Source organism: Trichosurus vulpecula, chromosome 1 (assembly GCF_011100635.1).
Source record: "Trichosurus vulpecula isolate mTriVul1 chromosome 1, mTriVul1.pri, whole genome shotgun sequence".
Classification (NCBI taxonomy): domain Eukaryota; kingdom Metazoa; phylum Chordata; class Mammalia; order Diprotodontia; family Phalangeridae; genus Trichosurus; species Trichosurus vulpecula.
Genome location: NC_050573.1, coordinates 294,882,870 through 294,905,318, shown reverse-complemented (window position 1 = coordinate 294,905,318; position 22,449 = coordinate 294,882,870). Strand labels below are relative to the sequence as shown.

Here is a 22,449-nt window from a genome sequence, read left to right as displayed (position 1 = left end):
ATACCTTTTATTTTTATATCATATTCTTTCCACAATATAACTTTTCAACTCATCCTGTAATGAAACTTAAGAAGAAATAGAAATTTAAAAAAAATTCAGCAAATAATTCAGCTAATAATTTGACCATATATGACAGTGCAATGTTTCTTATACACATAGAGAGGAAGGTGCATTTTTTTTTCCTCTACTCTTTTCAGGGGCCAAGTTTGATCATCATAATTATATCCAGCCAGCACAGTTCCTGTTACAGAGTAGGCACTTGATAAATGCCTGTTGACTTATACAGCGTTCACTTTTGTTTCATCTTTTCCATTTACCTCCTAGTCATCATGTATAGTGATTTTTTTAGCTCTGCTTACTTCATTCTCTATCAGTTCTTATCAGTTTTCTCTTGTTTCACTGATTTGTTAATGTTTAGTATTTAATTACATTCATTTACCACAAGTTATTTAATCATTCCCTGGTTAATGGACATCTGCTATGATTCCAGGTATTTGGTACCATAAAAAGTGCTGTTGTGAATGTTATGATATGGGCCTTTCTGTCATTGACCTCCTTCAGAGGTCACGCAGGGGTCACTGCACAACATGCAGTACAAATTCGAATAATGCACCAACTTCAGGGAATTCATTTATTTCCACTATTTGGAACTGAGATATAATTACAAATTGTTTTTCCACCTCAAGTCTTTGTTTCCAGTTTGCAAGGTATATGAAGTAAAAATTCAGAATTGTTTTGATTATATATTTCTAACCATTATTTACACATTCGATTATGTTGTTTTTATAGATTTCATTGATATCTTTTATTTCTGCATCATCCCTCTCCCTCTTCTCAACCAGAAAGCCTTTCCTTATAACAAAAATTTGGTGATTCAGTAGAATTTTCTAAATAAACCGTCATGTCATCAGAAAGTAGGGATAATTTTATCCCCTTTGCCTATCTTTACATCTTGAACTTCTTTTTCTGGCCTTAACATTATTGCTTACATTTTTAGAGCTTTTATTAAATACTAGCAGGGAAAAGGAGCATCTTTGCTTTACTCCTTTATTTAGTGGCAAAGTTTCTATTGATTCTCCATTGCATATGGTAACTTGCTTTTGGTTTTAGATACATGCTTTTTATCGTATTAAAAATACCTCTTTATAACTATCCTTTGTATAATATTAAGACAAATGAGTGTTATATTTTGGCAAGTGCTTTTTCAGCATCTTATTGAGATAATTGTGACTTTGGATGTTTTTGCTTTTAATATTAATAATTATGTTGATTGTTTTCCTAATGTTGAACCATCCTTGCCTTCCTTATATAAATCTGCCTTTATCATCCTGTATTTCTTTGTTGAATTGCTGTAGTCTGTTTGGCAAAATTTTATTTACAATTTTTGAATCAACATTTATTAATGATATTGGTCTGTAGTTCTTTTTGTTTTATCCCTCCCTGGTTTAGCTATTAGGACTGTATTTATCTCAAAAAAGAATCTAATAAAATGATTTTTTTTTTTTCAGTTTTTGAGAATAATATGGTTGTACTAATTGTTGGTCTGTTCATTAAAAGTGATAAAATTCTCCTGTGACCCATCAGGAACAGAAGCTTTTGCTTTTGTTTTTGTTTTCTTTTTCTCTGATAGTTCCATTACATCTAATTGTATTTCTTATTCTGATATTAGATTGCTTAACATGTCTGGTCTTTTGTTATTTTTGTTATTTTATGTTTTTGAAGATAGTCCTCTGTTTTGTTTGTAATTTTGTTACTATATAACTGCATTGTAGGTTCTGATTATTTTTATTTCTTCTGCATTTGTTATGATTTGACCTCATTCATTTGCTGTTTTGTTGTTTTGACGTTTTATGAGTCGCTAAAAGTTTATCAATTTTGATAGTATTTTAAAAAACGGTTTTGAATTTTTTTTTAATTTCTGTAGTCTCGGATGCAGTTTTTCTATTTTTCTTAGGATTTTCAATTTCTCCTCTTTCTTGCTTGTTTTGGTTTATTTATTGACTTTCTTACTTTTCAGTTATTTAATACTCCTACTAACATATTTTTAGGAACATAATGTTTTCCCTGAGAACTATTTTAGCTGCATTCCAGAAATTGTGGTATGTTGTTTCATCATTATCATTGTTGTTCACATAATTATTATTTCTGTGATTTTTTTTTCTTCGAACCATTCATTATTTAGGATTTGATTCTGTATCTTTTATTTGTATTCTCTGAATTGATTACTGTTTTTGTTGTATTATGGTCCGTAAAGGATGTGTTTACTTTTTCTATCTTTTCACATTTGTTTGGAATATCTCTATGCCCAAGTATATGGTCAGTTTTTGTAGAAGTTCCATGTGGTGCTAAGAAATACATTTGTTATCCCATTTAGAAGACACTAAGTCTTTTAGCTCTTGTTTCTCCAAGTCTGTTTATTTCTTTATCTTCCCTTTCATTTATCTTAGTAGGTTTGTCCAAATCTGAGAGAGACACATTAAAGTCTGCTATTATTTTTGTATTACTATACCTTTGTGTAATTTGGTTTGCTTTTCCTTTATGAAGTTAAATATTATGACATTTGAAACACATAAGTCGAATGTTAATGTTGGTTTGTTTATGGTTCCTTTCAGCATAATTTACTTTCCTTGTTTATCTCTTCATATTGTAAATTTTTGTTTTTGTTTTGTCTGATATGATTGCATCTCCCACTTTTTATGCATAGTAAATTTGTTCTAGCCTCTTGTTTTTATTCTATGTATGTCTTTTCTTATATTATCTTTCTTGAAACCATAAGATAATGCTTTTTTCCCCCACTGTCATTTGAGTTTTATTATATTGTTTAATCCATTTACATTGAGGGGCAGGGGGAAGCAATTGGGATTAAGTGACTTGCCTAGGGTCACACAAGCAAATAAGTGTCTGAGGCTGGCTTTGAACTCAGGTCCTCCTGACTCCAAGGCCTGTGCCAGGGATGGGGAACCTGTGGCCTCAAGACCACATTTGGCCCTCTAGGTCCTCAAGTGCAGCCTTTTGAGTGAATCCAAACTTCACAGAACAAATCCCCTTAATAAAAGGATTTGTTTTGTAAAACTTGGAAACAGTCAAAAGTCTGAAGCCAAGTACCTAAAAGGCCACATGTGGCCTAAAGGCCGCCAGTTCCCCACCACTACCTGTGCTCTATCCATTTGTACCACCCAGCTCCCCCAGTCCATTCACATTTAAAGTTATGAGAGTTGTGTTTATATTTTCCCCTATTTGTGTCTCTTGTGTTTTTTAATTGATGTTTTAGGAGGAGGGGGAGGGGTTGGCTCTACCATTAGTTTTGCCTTATCTACATTGCTGTAACCCTATTCCCACAAGCACTCCTCACCCACCTTTTCCACCCCTTTCTCTTTGTCAGCCCTTCCCCTAGTTTTGTAGTTTTTCCTATTTTTCTTTCTTTTACTTATCTAATCCTTCCCCTCTTCTTTCCTTTTCTTTTCTCCTTCTCAGTTAAGTGGTATATTCAAAATCCCCCTTTATCTACTTCCTTTCAATTTATTTTGTTTTTTAGGTTTTTTTTTCCTTTTTCTGTACTTTTTTTCTATAAGAAAGATTCCTTGTTCTTTTCATTCATTCTCTTCCCTTTCTATCTATTCTGAACTTTTATTCTTTGATTTTTGATCTATACACTTAGTTCTTCTTTAATCTCTTTGTGTTCCTTGTGGAATTAAAGCTTCTGAAGAGCTAAGTATGATCTCCCTGTCCTAAACAAGTTCTGTTATTGCATTTGTACATCTTTCCCCATCATCTTTTTCTTTTGTACCTTACTCTTAGAAATATTATTTCATAAAGGAAGGAATGAGATACAAAAATCATAGAACTATAGAACTAGGAGGGACCTTAATGATAATCTAGTGCAACTTTCTCCTTATACAGACAGAAACACTTAGGCCTATACAGATCAAACAACTGGCACAGATTAGTGGCAGAGCCAAGACTAGAACCTGGTTTTCCTTACTCAGACCCATGTTCTTTGTGCTGTGCCATTGCTGAGTGCTTTCTCTCTCTCTCTCTCTCTCTCTCTCTCTCTCTCTCTCTCTCTCTCTCTCTCTCTCACACACACACTCACACTCACACCCCACCTCCATCTCTTCCCCCCCCCCGCCCCCCCAGTGAAGAGGAACCCCACATCTGAAGTCAACTGACTTAACTTTTTCTCTTATTGGCATTGTAATATATGCTGGAGTCCTAAGCTGGACGTAGCCTTCTTTTTTTTAGTCTTTACACTCCTTCCTCTCATGTTTGCTAATGGTTTCTGGTGAATACCATGTTCATTTATTAGGTAGGGTGTGTGTGTGTGTGTGTGTGTGTTATATAATACACACACATCTATGTACATACATATATATTTTTAAAAAACTTACCTATTGAGGGCCACCATAGGGTATGATGTGATGGTCTTGTTAGCATAGAATATGTTCATGTTTCATAAACATTCTACTTTTGTGAGGCCTTGAAGAGAAAGTCATGGTTTAAATAATCAAAAGTTCATTAGTCTTATTAATTACAACCAAAAATCCCACTCATTTTCCATCCCTTAATGGCAAACCTTTAAATTTTGTGTATCATCCTGTATTTTATTCTTACCAGCATTTGCAGCCTGATACTGGCTTAAGTCTTGTATGATGTTGAGTGATGCCAGTGGTCTCCAATTTCTAGTACTTTACCTTTAATTCTCATTATTAATAGTTCTTGTCTCATTTTTGGTCATTTTGCCTTTCTCCTATATGCCATTGAAAACTGCTGCCAAAGAGCTGCTTAAACAGCCCTCAAAAGTCTTGCAGTACTCAGCTGTGGGGTAATTAGGCCCTAGAGCACTTTCCTTCCAACAGTTTAATCTTACTGTTTACTTCTCAGGCTATGACGTCTGCCTCTAAATTACTTATTTCTTCATCCTTTGATTAGAATCCTGGCACAGGCCCATGCCCTTGCCCCTGGATCTGTAACTATTTTGGCTCTTGAAAGAGTTCTATTATTTAAATAAATTTTAAAAAAATACCTTCTTCCATTATCCACAGCTTCTTGTTTGTTCTGTGTCGACTTAATGCATCTATTTTTATCTTTTGAGCATACCTACACTTTCTGTTTCCCTTGTACTTCTAAATGTCTTTTAGGTTTGGCTTTATTTCTTACCTGATCTTCCTTTTTCCTTCATCACCTAATCCTGTCAATGCATTGTCTCATTTATTCTTTGATTTTTACTGTGCTCTAGTTTCTTTCCCTCCCTGTATCCATGCTTTCCATTAGATATTCCTGAAGGTAAAAATAACTGTTTCACTATTTAATGCGTTTGGCTTTTCTCCTCCTTTTGAGATCTCAATGTGAAGATTTCAAGTCTGTGAGGATGATAGGGTAAGTGTTTTACAGATGAAATGACTGAGGCGTATACTACTAACATTGAATGCGTAAGTGACGGAGCTGGTTCTCTAGAACACAGGTTTAACCTAAAAACTCGTTCTATGATTATTCAAGCATCAGTTCTACAATATTTCTTTTATCTCAAGATTCTGCATCACAGTTACAGAAAGAGAATGAAAAGTGTGATGTTCAATTAAAATTTGTCTAGGGATTGAGTGAAAATAACAGGTATGTCCACTTTTGAGGGGCAGCTAGGTGGCACAGTTCAGACGCATACCAGTTGTGGGCCCTGAGCAAGTCACTTAACTCTGTTTGCCTCAGTTTCTCATCTGTAAAGTGATCTGGAGAAGGAAATGGCAAACCACTGTAGTATCTCTGCCAGGAAAACCCCAAATGAGGTCATGAAGAGTCAGACACAATCAAAACGACTCAACAATTACTACTTTTAAAGTAAAATAAGTATTGTGATAGTTTTCAGAAAGATTAATAAAACATAAAAGATGTTGATATTGCCCTTAATTTTTAACCAAATAATCTACTGTTCTTAGAATCATGTAACTTGTAAAATATAGCACTATTGACGAACACTTAAGGAGACAAGCTGGCAGAATTGTAAAAAAAAAAAAAAGATGTTAGGCATTTTAAATTTGTTAAAGCTATAGCTGCACAATTTTAAAATGAACATTAGGATTTAGAATAATGAAACGCCGTATCTTAATAAAGTAACCCCTTCTTATTTAGACTAAAGGAGGTAGGCAAGGGGAAGAAATGAAGGGGATTAAGAGCCGTTACATGCATACAATCATTTAGTAAGTCAGTGACAAAGGTAGGATTTGAACTCAGTTTCTCACTTCCAGTCCTGTTTACTGTCCAGAAAGTCACAATATTCCTAATGAGACTTAGTGATAACTTGTTCTCTTAGCCCATATTTGTAATGTGTTCTGGGAATAGCTGTCCTGCTAAATCCCTCTTTGATGCATGTCCCATTTATTAGTATTGATTTCAATACAATAGACAGTAAATCTGTCTGACTACACAAAGGAAATAAAATATTTGGGTATGGGCAAGAAGCTTAGCAGTCTCCAATCACAGAATTAAATTTGCATAAATGTCCCCAACCCTTTCCCTTAGGGTTGGTTATATGTATATTTCACCTTAAGCTTTTTTAAAAACTGAAGTGGCTAATGGAACATTGAGGCTCATCCTCTGACTACCAGAAGAGTTGGAAGAGCACAACATTGTAGAAATTAGTTTATTATTGTAGAATTGGAGTAGTATAGCTTCTCTTTGGGTGTAAGTATGTGTTGGGGCAGGAGCAAGGAAGATTGTGGGACAGATAAGACCTTAGATGTTATTTGAGAATCATGTATTTCTGCTGACAAGGTTTACAGACCTGTAAATTTGAATGTAGAATTTTTGTAGGCAGTACGCATTGACAAATATGCCTAATGGTAATACATCTAATGCTGAGAGTCTCAGAACAAGTCAATAATAATGGCTTATATTGATAGCAGCAATGTAGGAGATGTTACTTGGTATTATAGCTAAAATCCATGTTATCCCCTTAATCATAATTACATTAATATTGACAGGCCCTTGACAATACCCACATTATTATTGATAAATTTCTGTCAATAACATGTTTCTAAATAAAATATATTCATTCATAATTTGTACAATACTCAATAAAAGCTCTAAAATACATCCAGAGAAATTCCTGTTTCCTCAGTGATATACATTAATTTGTTTTGGTTATGGAATATGCTATATAAGAGGCACTTTTGATTTTTGGAAACACAATAAGACAAAGCATGTATTATTTTTAAAAAGAGATTATATATATTACTGTTCTTGGTAAACTGATTTTCAATTGTTTTTCAATGAAAGAAAAGCAACGTGACATGCCTGGTGATAAAATGTCAGCAGGAGACCTCTTTAATAGTTTTTAGTGCAGGATCATTTTGTCTTAAACATATTTATGTGACAAGTTAATCACTCTAACCTTAGTGGACGTTATACCTTTCATCTGGTCTTCTTTTTGCCTTAAGCATTCCCATCACATGTCTCAGACTTGTGCTATCTCTTTGCTAAAGAGATAATAGTTGATGGTTGGACTTTTTTTCCCCAGTTTTTGTTGACTAGAAATATTTGACCAAGGTTTAATTTTTAGGATCTTAAAAGGTCAGGAAAAGGGGAAGAAAATGTTAAAAGGATGAGGTAGCATGTCTGGAGTAAAGAAAAATGTGGGATTTCCCCCCTCCCAAAAAAAAAAAATTCTGGTCAAATCAAGGTAGTTTAGTAAGATTATACAGTGAGCTTAAAATTATAACAATCCATTCAGTTCAGTTCGACAAGCATTTATTAAGTACTTGCTTTGTGCCAGGCACTGTGTTAACTTCTGAGGATATAAAAACAAAAATCAAATAATCTTTGTCTTCAAAGAACTCATATTCTGTTGTGCGTGGGCACAGAAAATGAATTCGGGTGTCCTGAAAGTTTTAGTGCAGTTTTAATTTGGGATACCTTGTTGAATACAAAGGAATTTCCAGGGAGAAGATATTAATAACTGATGAGATCAAGTTAGGCTTCCTGTAGAATATCACACCTAGAGTTGTAGTTTGAAGCTCAGTTCTCAGAGGTGGAGATTGAAGGTAGAGTGCATTCCAGGCAAAAGGCACAGAGGGGAGTGATGGAATGACTTGGGAAGGAAACAATGAAGTAGGTAAGTTTGCCTAGAACTTGGAGTGTGTAATGTTATGTTGGAAGATGTAAGGGTCAAACAGGAGGTTTGGGCTTTGTCCTAGAGACAGCAGAGAGTGACTGCAGTTTGTTTAGCAGGGTAGTAACATGATCAGACCTACATCTTGAGAATTTGTCATCTTTGTAGAAGACAGAGAGGTTAGAAATAGGGAAATGGGACTGTTACTGTTTTGTCTGGGTAAAAAGTAATGAGTGACTATGAGGAGGATGAAGAGAAGGGACAAATGTAAAATACGTTCGTTTGGAATACGTTAATAGAATTGACAAGACAATTGTTTGGATGTGAGAAATAATGGAGAAGGAAGAACAAAGGATGACTCTAAGGTTGCAAACCTGAATGACTAGAAGAATGTTGGTACCTTCATTAGAAATAGAGATTACTGAAGAAGGTATGATTTGGGGCAAGAATGAATTATATTTTGAACATACTGAGTTTGAGACTCCTCCTATGAGACATTCAGGTGAGAGTGTTCCATAAATAAGTGGTAATAAGGGACAGCCTGAGACTGGACACACACACACACACACACACACACACACACACCCGGTAGAGAAGAATGGCCTAGGGCACAACCATGTATGAGAATGATGTGAATGATAATCCTTCAAAGGAAACCGAAAAGCAGCCAGACAAGTAGAGAACCAGGAGAGAGGGGTGTCATGAGAACACAGTGTAGGGATAGTGTCTAGGGGTGGTTTACAGGGTCAAATACTACAGAAAGGTCAAGAAGAATATGGACTGAGAAAAGATAAGCTTAAAGAGAGCATTTTCAGTTGAGTGATAAGGTCAGAAGCCAAGTTGCAAAGCTTTGAAAAGTGAATATGAGGTGAGAAAAATCCAACTCCAAGAAAGTGCACTTTTTGAGCACAAGAGGGAGAGTTAAATATTAAAACAAATATTTGTGAAATGGATTGACAAAAATGGGTGGAATATGGGAGTGGTCAAAATATGGTTAACATTTCATGAAATCACAGAATTTTGTAGGTAGAAGGGACCTCAGTGGCCATCTAGACTGATACATATTTGAAAAAGATTCCTCTTTACAATATATCTAATTAAGAGTCAACCAGCCTTTTCTTGGAGACCTCCAAAGAGGAAACCATTACATACAGAGGCAGCCCACTCCATTTTTAGTTAACTCTTATTGTTGTATGTTGACTCTGTATATAACACTGTATTAGACAGTGGTGTAGATAAAAGTTTAAATTAAGAGAATCTCTGCCCCCTGCACTATGAATCAGTTCATATGTATCTTCCCAGGTTTCTCCTAAGATGTCCCTCTGATCATTTCTTTTTTTTTCCCTTTTTTTTTTGATTCAACTCAGTTGCACAAACATTTATTGAGAACCTTTGCTGTGTTAGGGGCCAGTGATGCAAAGAAAACAATAAATTGCCCATTTTCAAGAAACATGTTACTATTTAGTCATTTCTGACTCTTCATGACCCTGTGGACTGTACTGTCCATGGGGTATTTTTGGCAAAGATAAAGGAGTGGTTTGCCATTTCCTTCCACAGTTGATTAAGACAGAGGGTAAGTGACCTGCCCAGGTTCACAAAGCTACTTTGTGTCTAAGGCCAAATTTGAACTCAAGTTTTTCTGACTCCAGGTCCAACCTATCCACTGAGCCACCAAACTGTCATAAAGCACATTTATCCTAATGCATTATCTTCCTGCATCCAATAACTGGATTTCTTTATCTTTATTTAAAGAAAAACAGCTGACATCCAATTTTAGTTATTTTTTAAAACACCATTTTGAATACACAAATTTAGATAGTTACAATCCATCATTAAAAGATTTTATTCATAATCCATACCCATCTGGGATCTTATCTGTTCAGATTTCTACATATGGAGAAAAGGCAAATTGCTTGGAGCAGTTGAACTATTTATCTTATCCTAAATCAAATGGTTGGTTATTATGGAAGTTTCCCAGATTTTTTTTTTCTTGCAATTCAACAGGCTTTTATTAAATACCTATTGAGCAGGCACTGCAGATTCAAATGGAAGATATATTTGAGCACATGGAAGCCCAGTTACATAAAGACAAAGCAAAACTGTGCCTACCCTCAAGAAATTTATAGTCTACATTCTTGGGGGAAGGGCTGGTGAAGAGACACAGAAGATATCAAATACAGATAAGCAGATTCAAAATACATATCTAACCCTTGGCCCAAAAGGGCAGTTTCATGGGACACTATCTTCGCTGGTGAAGATTGATTGCTCAATGCCTGCACTTGTGTAAGAGACAGGCCAGGTTGGTGAAGGCTGAAGAGAGGGGAGATCCAGTCTTTAGGGGCTTCCAGGTTCAAGAAGGAAGACAAGCCATTCCCACTTCTCTTCAGGTTCCTTTTTATGCTTCTCTTGATTCTTGTGTTTGAAAGTCAGATTTTCTGTTCAGCTCTGGTCTTTTCACTGAGAAAGCTTGAAAGTCCTCTGTTTTATTGAAAATCCATATTTTGCCTTGGAGCATGATACTTAGTTTTTCTGGGTAGGTGATTCTTGGTTTTAATCCTAGCTCCATTGACCTCTGGATTATATCTCAAGCCCTTCAGTCCCTTAATGTAGAAGCTGCTAGATCTTGTGTTATCCTGATTGTGTTTCCACAGTACTCAAATTGTTTCTTTCTGGCTGCTTGCCGTATTTTCTCCTTGACCTGGGAGCTCTGGAATTTGGCAACAATATTCCTAGGAGTTTTCTTTTTGGGATCTTTTTCAGAAGGTCATCGGTGGATTCTTTCAGTTTCTCTTTTACCCTCTGGCTCTAGAATATCAGGGCAGTTCTCCTTGATAATTTCTTGAAAGATGATATCTAGGTTCTTTTTTTGATCATGGCTTTCAGGTAGTCCAATAATTTTTAAATTATCTCTCCTGGATCTATTTTCCAGGTCAGTGGTTTTTCTAATGAGATATTTCACATCATCTTCCATTTTTTCATTCCTTTGGTTTTGTTTTATAATATCTTGATTTCTCATAAAGTCACTAGCTTCCACTTGCTCCAGTCTAATTTTTAAGGTAGTATCATCTTCAGTGGTCTTTTGGACCTCCTTTTCCATTTGGCTAATTCTGCCTTTCAAGGCATTCTTCTCCTCATTGGCTTTTTGGAGCTCTTTGGCCATTTGAGTTAGTCTATTTTTTAAGGTGTTGTTTTCTTCAGTATTTTTTTCAGTATTTTTTTGGGTCTCCTTTAGCAAGTCATTGACTTGTTTTTCATGGTTTTCTCGCATCCTTCTCATTTCTCTTCCCAATTTTTCCTCTACTTCTCTAACTTGCTTTTCCAAATCCTTTTTGAGCTCTTCCATGGCCTGAGACCAGTTCATGTTTTTCTTGGAGGCTTTTGATGTAAGCTCTTTGACTTTGTTGACTTCTGGCTATATGTTTTGGTCTTCTTTGTCACCAACGAAAGATTCCAAAGTCTGAGTCTGAATCTGAGTCCATTTTCGCTTCCTGGCCGTGTTCCCAGCCAACTACTTAACCCTTGAGTTTTTTGTGGGGGTATGACTGCTTGTAGAGTAGAGAGTGCTTTGTCCCAAGCTTGAGGGGCTGACCTGATGTTTTCAGAGCTTTTTCTACACAGCAAGAACTGCCACACCAGTGCTCCTCCTCCCCCAATAACCGCCAACCCAGACCAACTCAGATCTCAGCAGGCTCTGCACTCTCAGTGGGATCCACCACTTAATTCTTCCCAGCAGGTGGGCCTGGGGCCTGAAGCAACTGCAGTTGTAGTTCTGTAGCTGCACCACCTCCGCTGCCCCCAGGGCAGAGGCCAAACCGTGAACTCCTTTCACTCCATCCCCACAGTTTTTTCCCACTAACCTTCTCTGTTGTCTTTGGTGTTTGTGGGTTGAGAAGTCCGGTAACTGCCACAGCTCACTGCTTCAGGGCACTACGGCCTGTTCTGCCTGGCTCCTGGTCTGGTTGGTTGGGCGCAGCCCACACTGGGCTCTGCTCTGCTCCCAGCTCCGTGCGTGATAGACCTTACCCAGTGACTATCCAGGCTGTCCTGGGCTGGAGCCCTGCTTCCCTCTGCTATTTCGTGGGTTCTGCAGTTCTAGAATTTGTTCAGAGACATTTTTTATAGGCGTTTGGAAGGTCCTGGGGGAGAGCTTTAGGCACGTACCTGCTTTCCAGCTGCCATCTTGGCTTCACCCCTCTGGTCATTTCTTAATGTGTAATAATATTCCATTATATTCATATACTGCTGTTTATTCAGACATTATCCTTTGTTTCATTTCTTCCGGCTGCACTTGATGTCATTGTGGCTAAGCTTTTCTTTTCTCTAAGACTGTACTTGTAGACATAATCTCTTCTGGGTTAACCTCTTAGGCCTCTTGTAACTCATGGTATTTCTTCATTTTATTTGCCACTTCTCTTTCCTCATATCTCCATACTCAGTTTCTGCATTGAGACTTTGTGTTACGTCTCATCTTTACTTTTTCATGAACTCTTGAATGTGGTATACGGTTCCTGTTGGGTTTTCTTTCCACTGTAGTCTTGATACCACTAGAGTTCTGCATAGGGGTTCCAGTACCAGGCCTCAGCCTCTGCTGCACTCTCAGCTGTTGCTTTCTCTCCAATACTAATTCAGATATTCACAAAGTCCTCAACTGGGAGCTGGTTTGGCCCTGACAGGCCATTTTCAAATGATGGAGGTGACCCTGGTCTTAGGCTTCTTCCCAAAGCTGTCATCCCTTTACTTCTCCGCCTCTTCCTTCTTTACCTTACCCCCTCGTGTATGCCTTGTTGAGCTCACTTTGTCTCCTGTGGCTTTGAGTGCTCCATGGCTCTCCTTACCAGTTGTGGCTCCTTTAGCAGTGACCTATGGAGACTGGCTCTGTGGCCCTCCATGCTGCTTCAACATCTCAGGGCTAATATCCCCTCTGTTGTGCTTTCGCCTCACCTGATACATGGTGGCTATGAGAACCCATGTTTTTAAAAGGCTCTCTGAGGACAGTTTGAGTACAGGCTCACTGCAGCCCATCCTATCTTGGAGTGACTGTAGGCTTCTCCCACTCCATATACCCCTTCCTGTTCAGAGGGTCTACACTAAACCTTTTGGGATAGTTCAGACTGCCTTCTACCTCTCTTTTCATTCTCTAAGAATTCGTAGGCTTTTGGCTGGTACAATCCTGACCTCTATGGAGGAGTTCACTGTTGTTTCTTTTTGGTGTTCTTGATGATCATTCTTTATGGTGTCCCTTCAGACATATTTCCTGAAGTGTATTTGAGAGAGCTGGACTGCTCTATAAAATATTGCTACCTTTTTTCTTTTAAGTTTTCTTTGTTATTATAAACTTAAACAGCATCCAACATGGACATATGCAGAAAAACAAAAAAGGAGATTGTATTTGCAACTGAAAATATCTGTCATGTACAGTTTGCTATTTTTCCCACTACGTACATCTTGAGGCCATTGTGATTTTTTTTTGTATCATTCAGATTTGACATGGTAATTCCAGTGCTATCCTATCTTCTTCTGAACTTCTTTTACTGTTCATTTTTTAATAATTCATTGACATTCTTTTACTTTTAAATAAAAGTATCAAAATGTTACGACCTCAACCAGAAATCTGCCTGTGGACTTCTTACACAGAATTCTTATACCTTTTCTTTCACTCCTAAGTTCAAATGACAGCAGTACATGTAGTGTAGGACGAGGGACAGGGGAAGCAATTGGAAAGATTGTGTGTGTGTGTGTGTGTGTGTGTGTGTGTGTGTGTGTGTATCAACTTAGATTTATTAAGCACCTACTGTGATCCAGGCACTCTGTTAGGCACTGGAGATTATTTTATTAATACTTTAAATGAAATAATCCTTACCAGGAGTTTACATTCTAGTGGGGGAGCTTTATCACTGAAGATGAAAGTTGATCCAAACTTACTTTAATTAAGTAGCTTCATCGTAATGATTCAAGCAGTATCAGACTATCTGTCTCTGTCTCCCTCTGTATCTTTCTCAATTCATATTGCACTTAACAAGAAATCTTGAGGCGCCTAAACCCAGCACTTTCTGTATCTTCAGGATTAGCCCATATTCAGAGACTGCTGTCTCCCAGACCAGCTGTGGAACAGAATAAATCCCACAAAGTTCCCCTCCACTTGAAACCCATGTCCATGATGATAATCCAAAGATTAAGAGCCTTCTGCATCAGGTATTACTTTAAACTGATGATACAGAGTGATCCCCTAAGACTGAAGGCGGCATGTTACAATGAAAAGAGTACTGACTCTGGAATTAGATCACGTTGGTGGAGTTCGTTAGTCTCCCTGGGTCTCAGATTCCTCATCCATAAAATGAGGGTGTTGGATTAGATGACCTTTAAAGTCCTTTCAAATTCTAGATCCTTTTGCTTGCCAGTCTTTTTTTTTTTTCTCTTCTTCCTCTCTGGGTTTCCTGGCCTAGTTGACTTCAGTATCTCATCATCAACTGTCTCTAGTATGTCTTAAACCTGTGCCTCATAGACATCTCAAACTCAGCATGTTCAAAACAGAACTCATTATCTTTTCTCTCCAAACCCTACCCTCTTCCCAACTTCCCTGTTATTGTCAAAGGTACCACCATCCAGTCATGCAGACTTGTAACCCTGATGATACCTTAGACTACTTGCTCATACTCACTCCACATATCCAGTCTGTTTCCAAGTCTTATCATTTCTACCTTTAAAACATGTCTTGGATAATTGCCAGTTTCTCTTCACTCACACAGCCCTCCTGTTTACCAGCCCTCATCACTTTAATACCTAAACTACAGCAGTAGCTTTCTGTTTGGTCTTACTACATCAAGGCTTTCCCCAGTCCATCCTTCAACTTAGTTGCCAAGGTGATCTTCCTAAAGCACAGGTCTGACTACATCATACCTCCTCCCCACTCAGAAAATTCTGGTGGCTCCTTAACACCTCCAGGAACAAATCTGAAACTCTGTTTGGCATTTAAAACCGTTAATAAGGTGTCCCCTTATCTTTCCAGTCTTTCCCTTTTATATACTCTGTGATTGGATGTCTCCAGTCTCCTTGCATTCCTCTCAAAAGACATTCCATCTCCCAACTTCATGCCTTTTCACTGACTGTCTTCCATGCCTGGAATACAATCCCTCCTCACCTCTGACTTCTGGCTTCCTTGAGGAGACAGCTCAGATCCCACTTTCTGAAGGCCTTTCCAAGTGGTCCCCTCCGTCTGTTGCGTAGCCACTACTAGTGCCTTGCCATTTAGATTACCTTCTATTTATGCTGCTCTCCCACTAGAATAATGAACTCGTTGAGAGCAGGGGCTATAGTTTTGCCTTTCTTTGTGTCCCCAGTGCTTAACACAGTACCTGGCACGTAGTAAATACTTGCCAGCTGATTGCCATTGACATATCATGTATGTAGCAAGATTACAGGTTGTTTGCTGTGTCTCTGCTCCTTAGGAATTCCAGATATTAAAATATAGGTATACTTTGATTTTTCCTTTAATCATTCAGCTGATGCTCAACACTTCTTTTTACTCATGCTATTTTAACATAGTCTATTTGGGATTGAAAATAGTTTATGATAATCTGGAATTCAGACTCAGGCTATGAAGAAATACAGAATATCCCAAAAATTTTAGTGCAGTTTTAGTTTTAGTAACTTAAAGCTGCAATAAGATTTTTGGGATACCCTTTATAGTGATATAAGGTAGTTAATATGGTGCCATATATTTATTTAATTCTCCCACCTCACTCATTCCCCATAATCTTTTCAGTAATACATAGCCATCCACACTAGAAAGCTTGGAATATTTTACCATTCACCTGGCTACTCTTCCACTCCCCACCAGAAACCATGCCTCCTTCCCTGAGTAAGTTAATCTTTTCTGAGCAATGATTGGCCAGTGAATGAGTGCAAACTTGCCTCAATTAATGTGCCTGACCCAGGCTAGACCATTTCTCGTATCCACTTACCACAGACATCTTGGTACATCTTGCCACATTACACATTCTGCACTTTCCCACCCACTCTTTCTGCCTCTTGTCTGGAGCAAATCAGTCCTGCCATTGCTTCTGAAAAGTTCATTGACAGCAGACTGCACTCTGACTCTGTTCACCATTCCTTTGATTCCCCAACCTTTCCCTGGCACTCTGCTATATGTGTTGTTCTCCCGGTTGCCCTCCTTGAGGGCACTTACTGTCTCATTTCTGGATTGGTATCTATATTGCCTAGCACCGTGCCTGGCACATGATGGGCACTTCATAAAATCTTATTTATTCATTTGAAGGATTATGCTTCTGTAGTCTTGGATGCTGTGCTTTAATTAATGCAGTTGAAGTTTGTATTACCTTTTGACTTTCATATATTGATGCCTGATCTTGAGTCACCAAAGCTTTCAGGTCTTTTTCAGGTAAATTAATGTCTCCCCTTCCATCCTGTTCTTATTTTTCAAACCCAGGTATAAAATTTTATCCCTATTTTCATCTTATTAGATTCATCCTGGTATTCTAACCTGTGGTATTCCGGTGATGCAGCCAAAATGTGGATGCTTATCTATTGAATACCAATACAGTGCCTTATTACAGCAAACCAAACCAGTCACTGTCCTTCAGATTATGTGAGTATGTATGCCTATTTCTCTGCTTCTAATTCAGGACCCTAACTATATAAATGGACTATAAATTGGGGAAAAGGGTAGACTAGATAAAGAAAAGACTCTCTACCTCATCGTTTTGGTGATTTATAATATTTCTGACACTTTTTGTTCTCTTTGTTTTTTACCCTATACTAGTGACCCTACAATTCACCACATTTCTGAATAATTTTGTGCTTTAATTCTCAATATTCCCTTCAAAATTTTCCCATATATAATTTATACCTATTAATATTTTAGTGATAATATTACTGTATGTATTTGGATTGTTTTTTTTAAAGATATTAGGATATTGAACTTTAAAGATATTAGGATATTGAACTCTCTTATCCCTGCCACTTGCCTTTATCAATGAAAAGGATAGGGATTAAAAATTAAATTACACATATAAAAGTATACATGTGGAAAATATCGGGGCTAGAAATTAATCTCTAGTCTTGATTCACCATCCAGTGAAATGTTACAGGTTGCGGTTATTAGTCCAATGATAAACTTCCCCACTAGTCATATTAAATTAAAGGTGATTTGGAAAATAAGCTTCATTTTACTTTTTTAATAGTAATGCTTAAAGTATCTGGCCAAAAGTTCATGGGACACTTGTGCCTTAGAAATGGTTTATTGAAAAAGGATACAACCAACTCTGTGTGTGGGTTTGTGAGTGTGTGTGTGTGTACAGATACGTACATAGATACAGGAGATAAGAGAAAGAATACAGTTATAATAAAGAAATTACAGTAACTACATTGTTATAGTATGTTTGAACTATTTAAAAGCTATAGTTTTTTGTCCTGAATGACCTCAACATGAATATCATACTTCTACAAATTTATTAAACATTAATAAATTGGGGTATGTTTACTTATTTGTTTGTTTTCACCAGAGTCCTGCAGTGAAGAAGATATGTCTTCCAATGGAAAGAATACTGAGCACACAAACCCTGTACTGAGAATAAGTCAGCTGGATGCCCTGGAACTAAACAAAGCCCTGGAACAATTAGTTTGGTCCCAGTTTACTCATTGTTTTCATGGATTTAAGCCAGGGCTCTTAGCCCGGTTTGAACCTGAGGTAAAAGCACTTTTGTGGCTTTTCTTATGGAGATTCACCATTTACTCCAAGAATGCCACTGTGGGACAGTCAATTATGAATATCCAGTACAAGAATGATTTTTCTCAAACTCAGAAATATCAGCCACTAAGTAAAAATCAAAAGTTATGGTATGCTATTTGCACAGTTGGAGGAAGGTGGTTAGAAGAAAGATGTTATGATTTATTCCGTAACCATCATTTAGCATCATTTTATAAAATCAAACAGTGTACTAATTTTATTGTTGGACTTTTGAAATTAGGTAGTTTGGTTAATTTCCTGATTTTCCTTCAAAAAGGAAAGTTTGCTACGTTGACAGAGCGTCTCTTAGGTATTCGATCTGTATTTTGCAAACCCCAAAACATTCGAGAAGTTGGCTTTGAGTACATGAACAGGGAACTTTTGTGGCATGGTTTTGCAGAATTTCTGATCTTTCTGTTGCCACTTATTAATATGCAAAAGTTGAAAGCCAAATTGTCATCTTGGTGTATCCCCATTACAGGTGTTCCTAACAATGATGATACATTAGCCACCCATGGCAAAGAATGTTCCCTTTGTGGAGAGTGGCCCACTATGCCTCATACCATAGGTTGTGTACATGTGTTTTGTTATTATTGTGTTAAAAGCAGCCACTTGTTTGACATGTACTTCACTTGTCCTAAATGTGGAGCAGAGGTGCAGAGTCTGCAGCCACTGAAGTCAGGGATTGAAATGTCAGAGGTGAATGCTTCTTAGAAACAGAATCCACCTTCTTTAAGCAAAATAGGTAATACTTAGGAACTATTTCAAATCTCTCTAAAGACATGATTAAGACACTAATTCCTGGAAGCTGTATTATATTAAATCTATTATGTAAATTCTACTATATCTCAAAAATAAAAGTATCATCAGTGTGAACTTAACCAATTTTTAGATTTTTTAAAAAACAATTCCATTTGAGCTAAGGATTTGTTTTTGGCTTATGCTCAAAGTTTTAATGGCTACCTGCTTACTTTCCTGAATAACAATTAGTAAGAATGTTGTTTCCTGCAAAGAAGTTGAGCTATAAAATACTATTTTAATTATTTTACCCTATTAGCATGTAGATGACTGATATTTTTGGGTCACAAAGTCATATTTAGAGATGGATAGAACTTTAAGCAACCCCAGGAAAATTAAGTGACTTGCCTAAAGTCACATAGCCAGTACATATCAGAAGAGGTATTTGAACCAGGTCCTGTGACTCCAAAACTAGTTCTCTTTTTGCTACATCACACTGCCTCAGATCTTCTCATCTGATCTCCTCATTTGTAGAGATAAGGAAACTAAAGGCCCAGAGAGCTTCACTGGCTTATCCTAGGTGACTAAAGTAAGTAAGTAGTTTGTAGTGAGTGATACCTAGGATTTGAACCCAGCTGCTCTAATTCCAAATTCCATGCCCTTTCTATTTTACCATTGGTTGTCATAGATTACTCATGCTAAATATTTTTGGGCTGTTTATATTATTTTAAAGTCATGGTATATTAGAGGCAATTTCCATAATACATTTGAAAAATCACTTAACTTGGAGAAAGAAGAGATTGTGTTCATATTGTATCTAGTTGTGTAACCACAAATTATTTAACCTTTTGAGCCTCAGTTTCCTCATCTATAAAATGGAGTAATGCCTCTAGTACTTACCTTATAGGATTATTACGAAGCTGTGTGTGTGTGTGTATGTGTGTTTGTGTGTATATATATGTATATATTTATATATGTATAAATATATACATATACACACACATATGTATAGTGCTTTTGCAAACTTTAAAGTTCTATATAAAGTTAGATGCCTTTACTATTATTCCTCATAACCAGACTTAAGCGACATCTGAAATCGCTTCTGTCATGTTTCATACCTTTTTTTTTTCTCTCACACTTGCCTGATGATGTAAAAATAGTTTAGAAATGAAGATTAACTACATCTTTAGATTTGTGATCTCCGGAATTTTTTTTATCATGTACCTCTATCGGTAAATTAGTTTTCAATGTATGCCTTTAATATGCGTATATTTGCTTAGAAAATCATATGTAAACTTACACAAAAATAGATCTTTTAAAAGTTGTACAAAAACAAAAAAATGAAAAAATTTGATTTGTGAACAGTAAAAGCAATCTCCTTTTCCCAAATTATTAATGATTGTTACTGATATTTTAGTAGACAGTATGATGGAATAGCCTTCATTTTTAAAATTTTTGGCTTATTTTGTGATAGTGATTCAGAAGTCTTAGTTCCAATTTTAGTTTATTTCACTACTTGGTTTTAATGGCTGTCATAGCTGAAAAAAATACCTCACAAGATATATATCTATATGGAAGAAGTAGACTATTGACTTAGAAAATCATAATACTCATTTGTTGATCCCATCCACTAGTTATGTAATAGTTCTTATTAAAATTCAGCTAATAATCTTCCCTAATGTCACTCAGTTGTTCTTACAAACTAATCAGGTACTAATATTTTTTTGTATTTAACAAATAAATTTAAAATTTGTTTCCAATTTTTAAAAGATATGACTTTTTTTATAGTTGACATACTTGTATGATTGTCTGCAAACTGAAGGGAAAGTATGTAAGAATCTCCAGTATCAGATGCTACAGAGACAACTAGAAAGATGAGGGTTGAGGAAAGGCTGCCAAATTTGGCAATTAGGAGATTATTAGTTACTTTGAAGATAGCACTTTAAATTGAGGAACCAAGGATAATGAGGAAATTAAGAACCCTAGAGACTGGAAAGATGTCTTCTGTGGAAATAGGGAAGTTTAGAAGAGGGGTTGGTTTAGCAGTAAAGATAATGTAATGAAATCTATGAATATTGCAACACATCCATTCCTTCTTTTCCCATTGAAAAGCTAAAAGTAAGGGCTGATGGTCTTGCCAGTGACTGCCTCAGAGTATGGACTCCCCACTCAGGGTCACCTGAAGAAGCTAACCTGAGGTCACTGGGAAGGGGAAAGGGTTTTTTTGTCTTCACATTGCTTCTGGTGCCTAGGTCAAGATTAAGTTATAATCAAAAGTCAAGATTAGGTTATAACTGATGACTGACAGCATGGCAGTGAAGTCACTTGGAAAATGGCATGGATGTATGATTATCAAACATGCAAGTGACACAAAGCTGGAAAGAGAGAGGGAGCTCCAACACTAGATAAAAGATCTTAACCTGAGACATTTGATTGAATCTAATGAGATGAAATTTAATTTAGATAACACAGTTTTACATAGATTCAGTGTAAATTTAGATAATGTGCAGTTTTACATGGGTTGAATTTACAAGTATAAGACGGGAGATATGGCTAGACAAACAGTTCATCTGAAAAAGATCTATGGGTTTGAGTGAGCTACAAGTCAAATAAGAATTGTTGTTTGTCCTTGTTTTTGAAGAGAAGCTATGACTTCAGGAGGGTGATGTCTTGACTTGCAAGTGAATGGTATTTAAGTGAGGCAGGACTCTGCAAAGTCATCAGCCTCACTGTCTCCTCCAGTCGTCACAGTCCAGTAGCAAGACATAGGTCAAGACTACTGGCACTGGCCCCACATGCAGTGGGAGATCTTCGCCTTTTTAAGCTAAAGTTTTGCCCAGGTCTTAGTTTGTCTTAAGCAAAGCCCATTCAGTAATTAAAGACTAGGTAAGAATTGAGGCAAAAGACAGCCTAGTTTGCCTTTTCAGAAGAGTAAGTTTAGGAGGTGAAGACCTTGAGAGTTTCTGGCCAGAACAGAAACAGTTGCTATTTACACTCCCTCTGAGCCATCAAAACCCAAACAATGAGCAGGTGAGGCTTGGGGGGGGACCTATTATTGGCCAATCAATGAAAATCAGAGTGATTTGGGTTTAAAGCCATAGTCAAGTAGTTACAGCATAATACAGCAACCAAGAAAGCCAGTATGATTACGGGCCGCTTTAAGAGAAGAAGCTTCCAGGAGTAAGGAGGTAATAGTACTTGTCTACTTACCTCTAGTTAGAACAAACCTACTGTGTTGTGTACCGTTCTTGGCCCCATATTTTAGGAATTGAGAGATTATTCAAAGAAAGACAGCCAGGATGGTAAAATGCTTTTAGTTCATGCCATACGAGGACTGGTTAAAGGAAATGGGAATGTTTCACTTGGAAGAGGCTAAAATTTGGAAGAAATAGGATAGCTCTTTTCAGGTTTTTAAAAGGTTGCCATGTGGAAGAGAGATTAGATTTATTTTTCTTCACCTGAGAGAGCAAAGTTGAGAGCAACAGATGGAAAATGCAAAGGGGCAAATTTAGGCATGATGAAAGAAGCTTTCTAACATTTGCTGTTCAGTCACCTCTTCTTGACTCCATTTGGGGTTTTCTTGGCAAAAATACAGCTCATTCTACAGATGAGGAAAATGAGGCAAACAGAGCTAAGTGATTTGCCCATGGTCATACAGCTAGTACTTAAGATTAAATTTGAACTCAGGAAAATGAGTGTCCCTAAATCCAGGTCTGGAACTCTATCCACTGTGCCACCTAGCTGCCCCTTCCAACAATTAGAGTGATCTAAAACTGTAAAGAGCTGGCTCAGAAAGTTGGTGGGTTCCATCATGCCTTTTAAGCAAAGTCTAGATAACCAATCTTCAAGCATGCTTGAGAGGAAA

The 22,449-nt window shown here is 37.0% G+C and overlaps 1 protein-coding gene across 5 annotated transcripts in view; it reads left to right on the top strand.

The window, feature by feature from the left end:
* PEX2 (peroxisomal biogenesis factor 2) overlaps positions 1 to 20,258 on the top strand; it is a 33,201-nt gene extending 12,943 nt beyond the window's left edge. For all 5 annotated transcript variants that reach the window (XM_036758471.1, XM_036758451.1, XM_036758460.1 and 2 more), the window contains exons 2-3: positions 16,582 to 16,706; positions 17,623 to 20,258. In XM_036758471.1, coding sequence (XP_036614366.1) covers positions 17,643 to 18,560 — 918 coding nt within the window. In that variant the 5' untranslated portion in view covers positions 16,582 to 16,706; positions 17,623 to 17,642 and the 3' untranslated portion in view covers positions 18,561 to 20,258. The remainder of the gene's footprint in view (positions 1 to 16,581; positions 16,707 to 17,622) is intronic.
* The last annotated feature ends 2,191 nt before the right edge of the window (positions 20,259 to 22,449 follow it).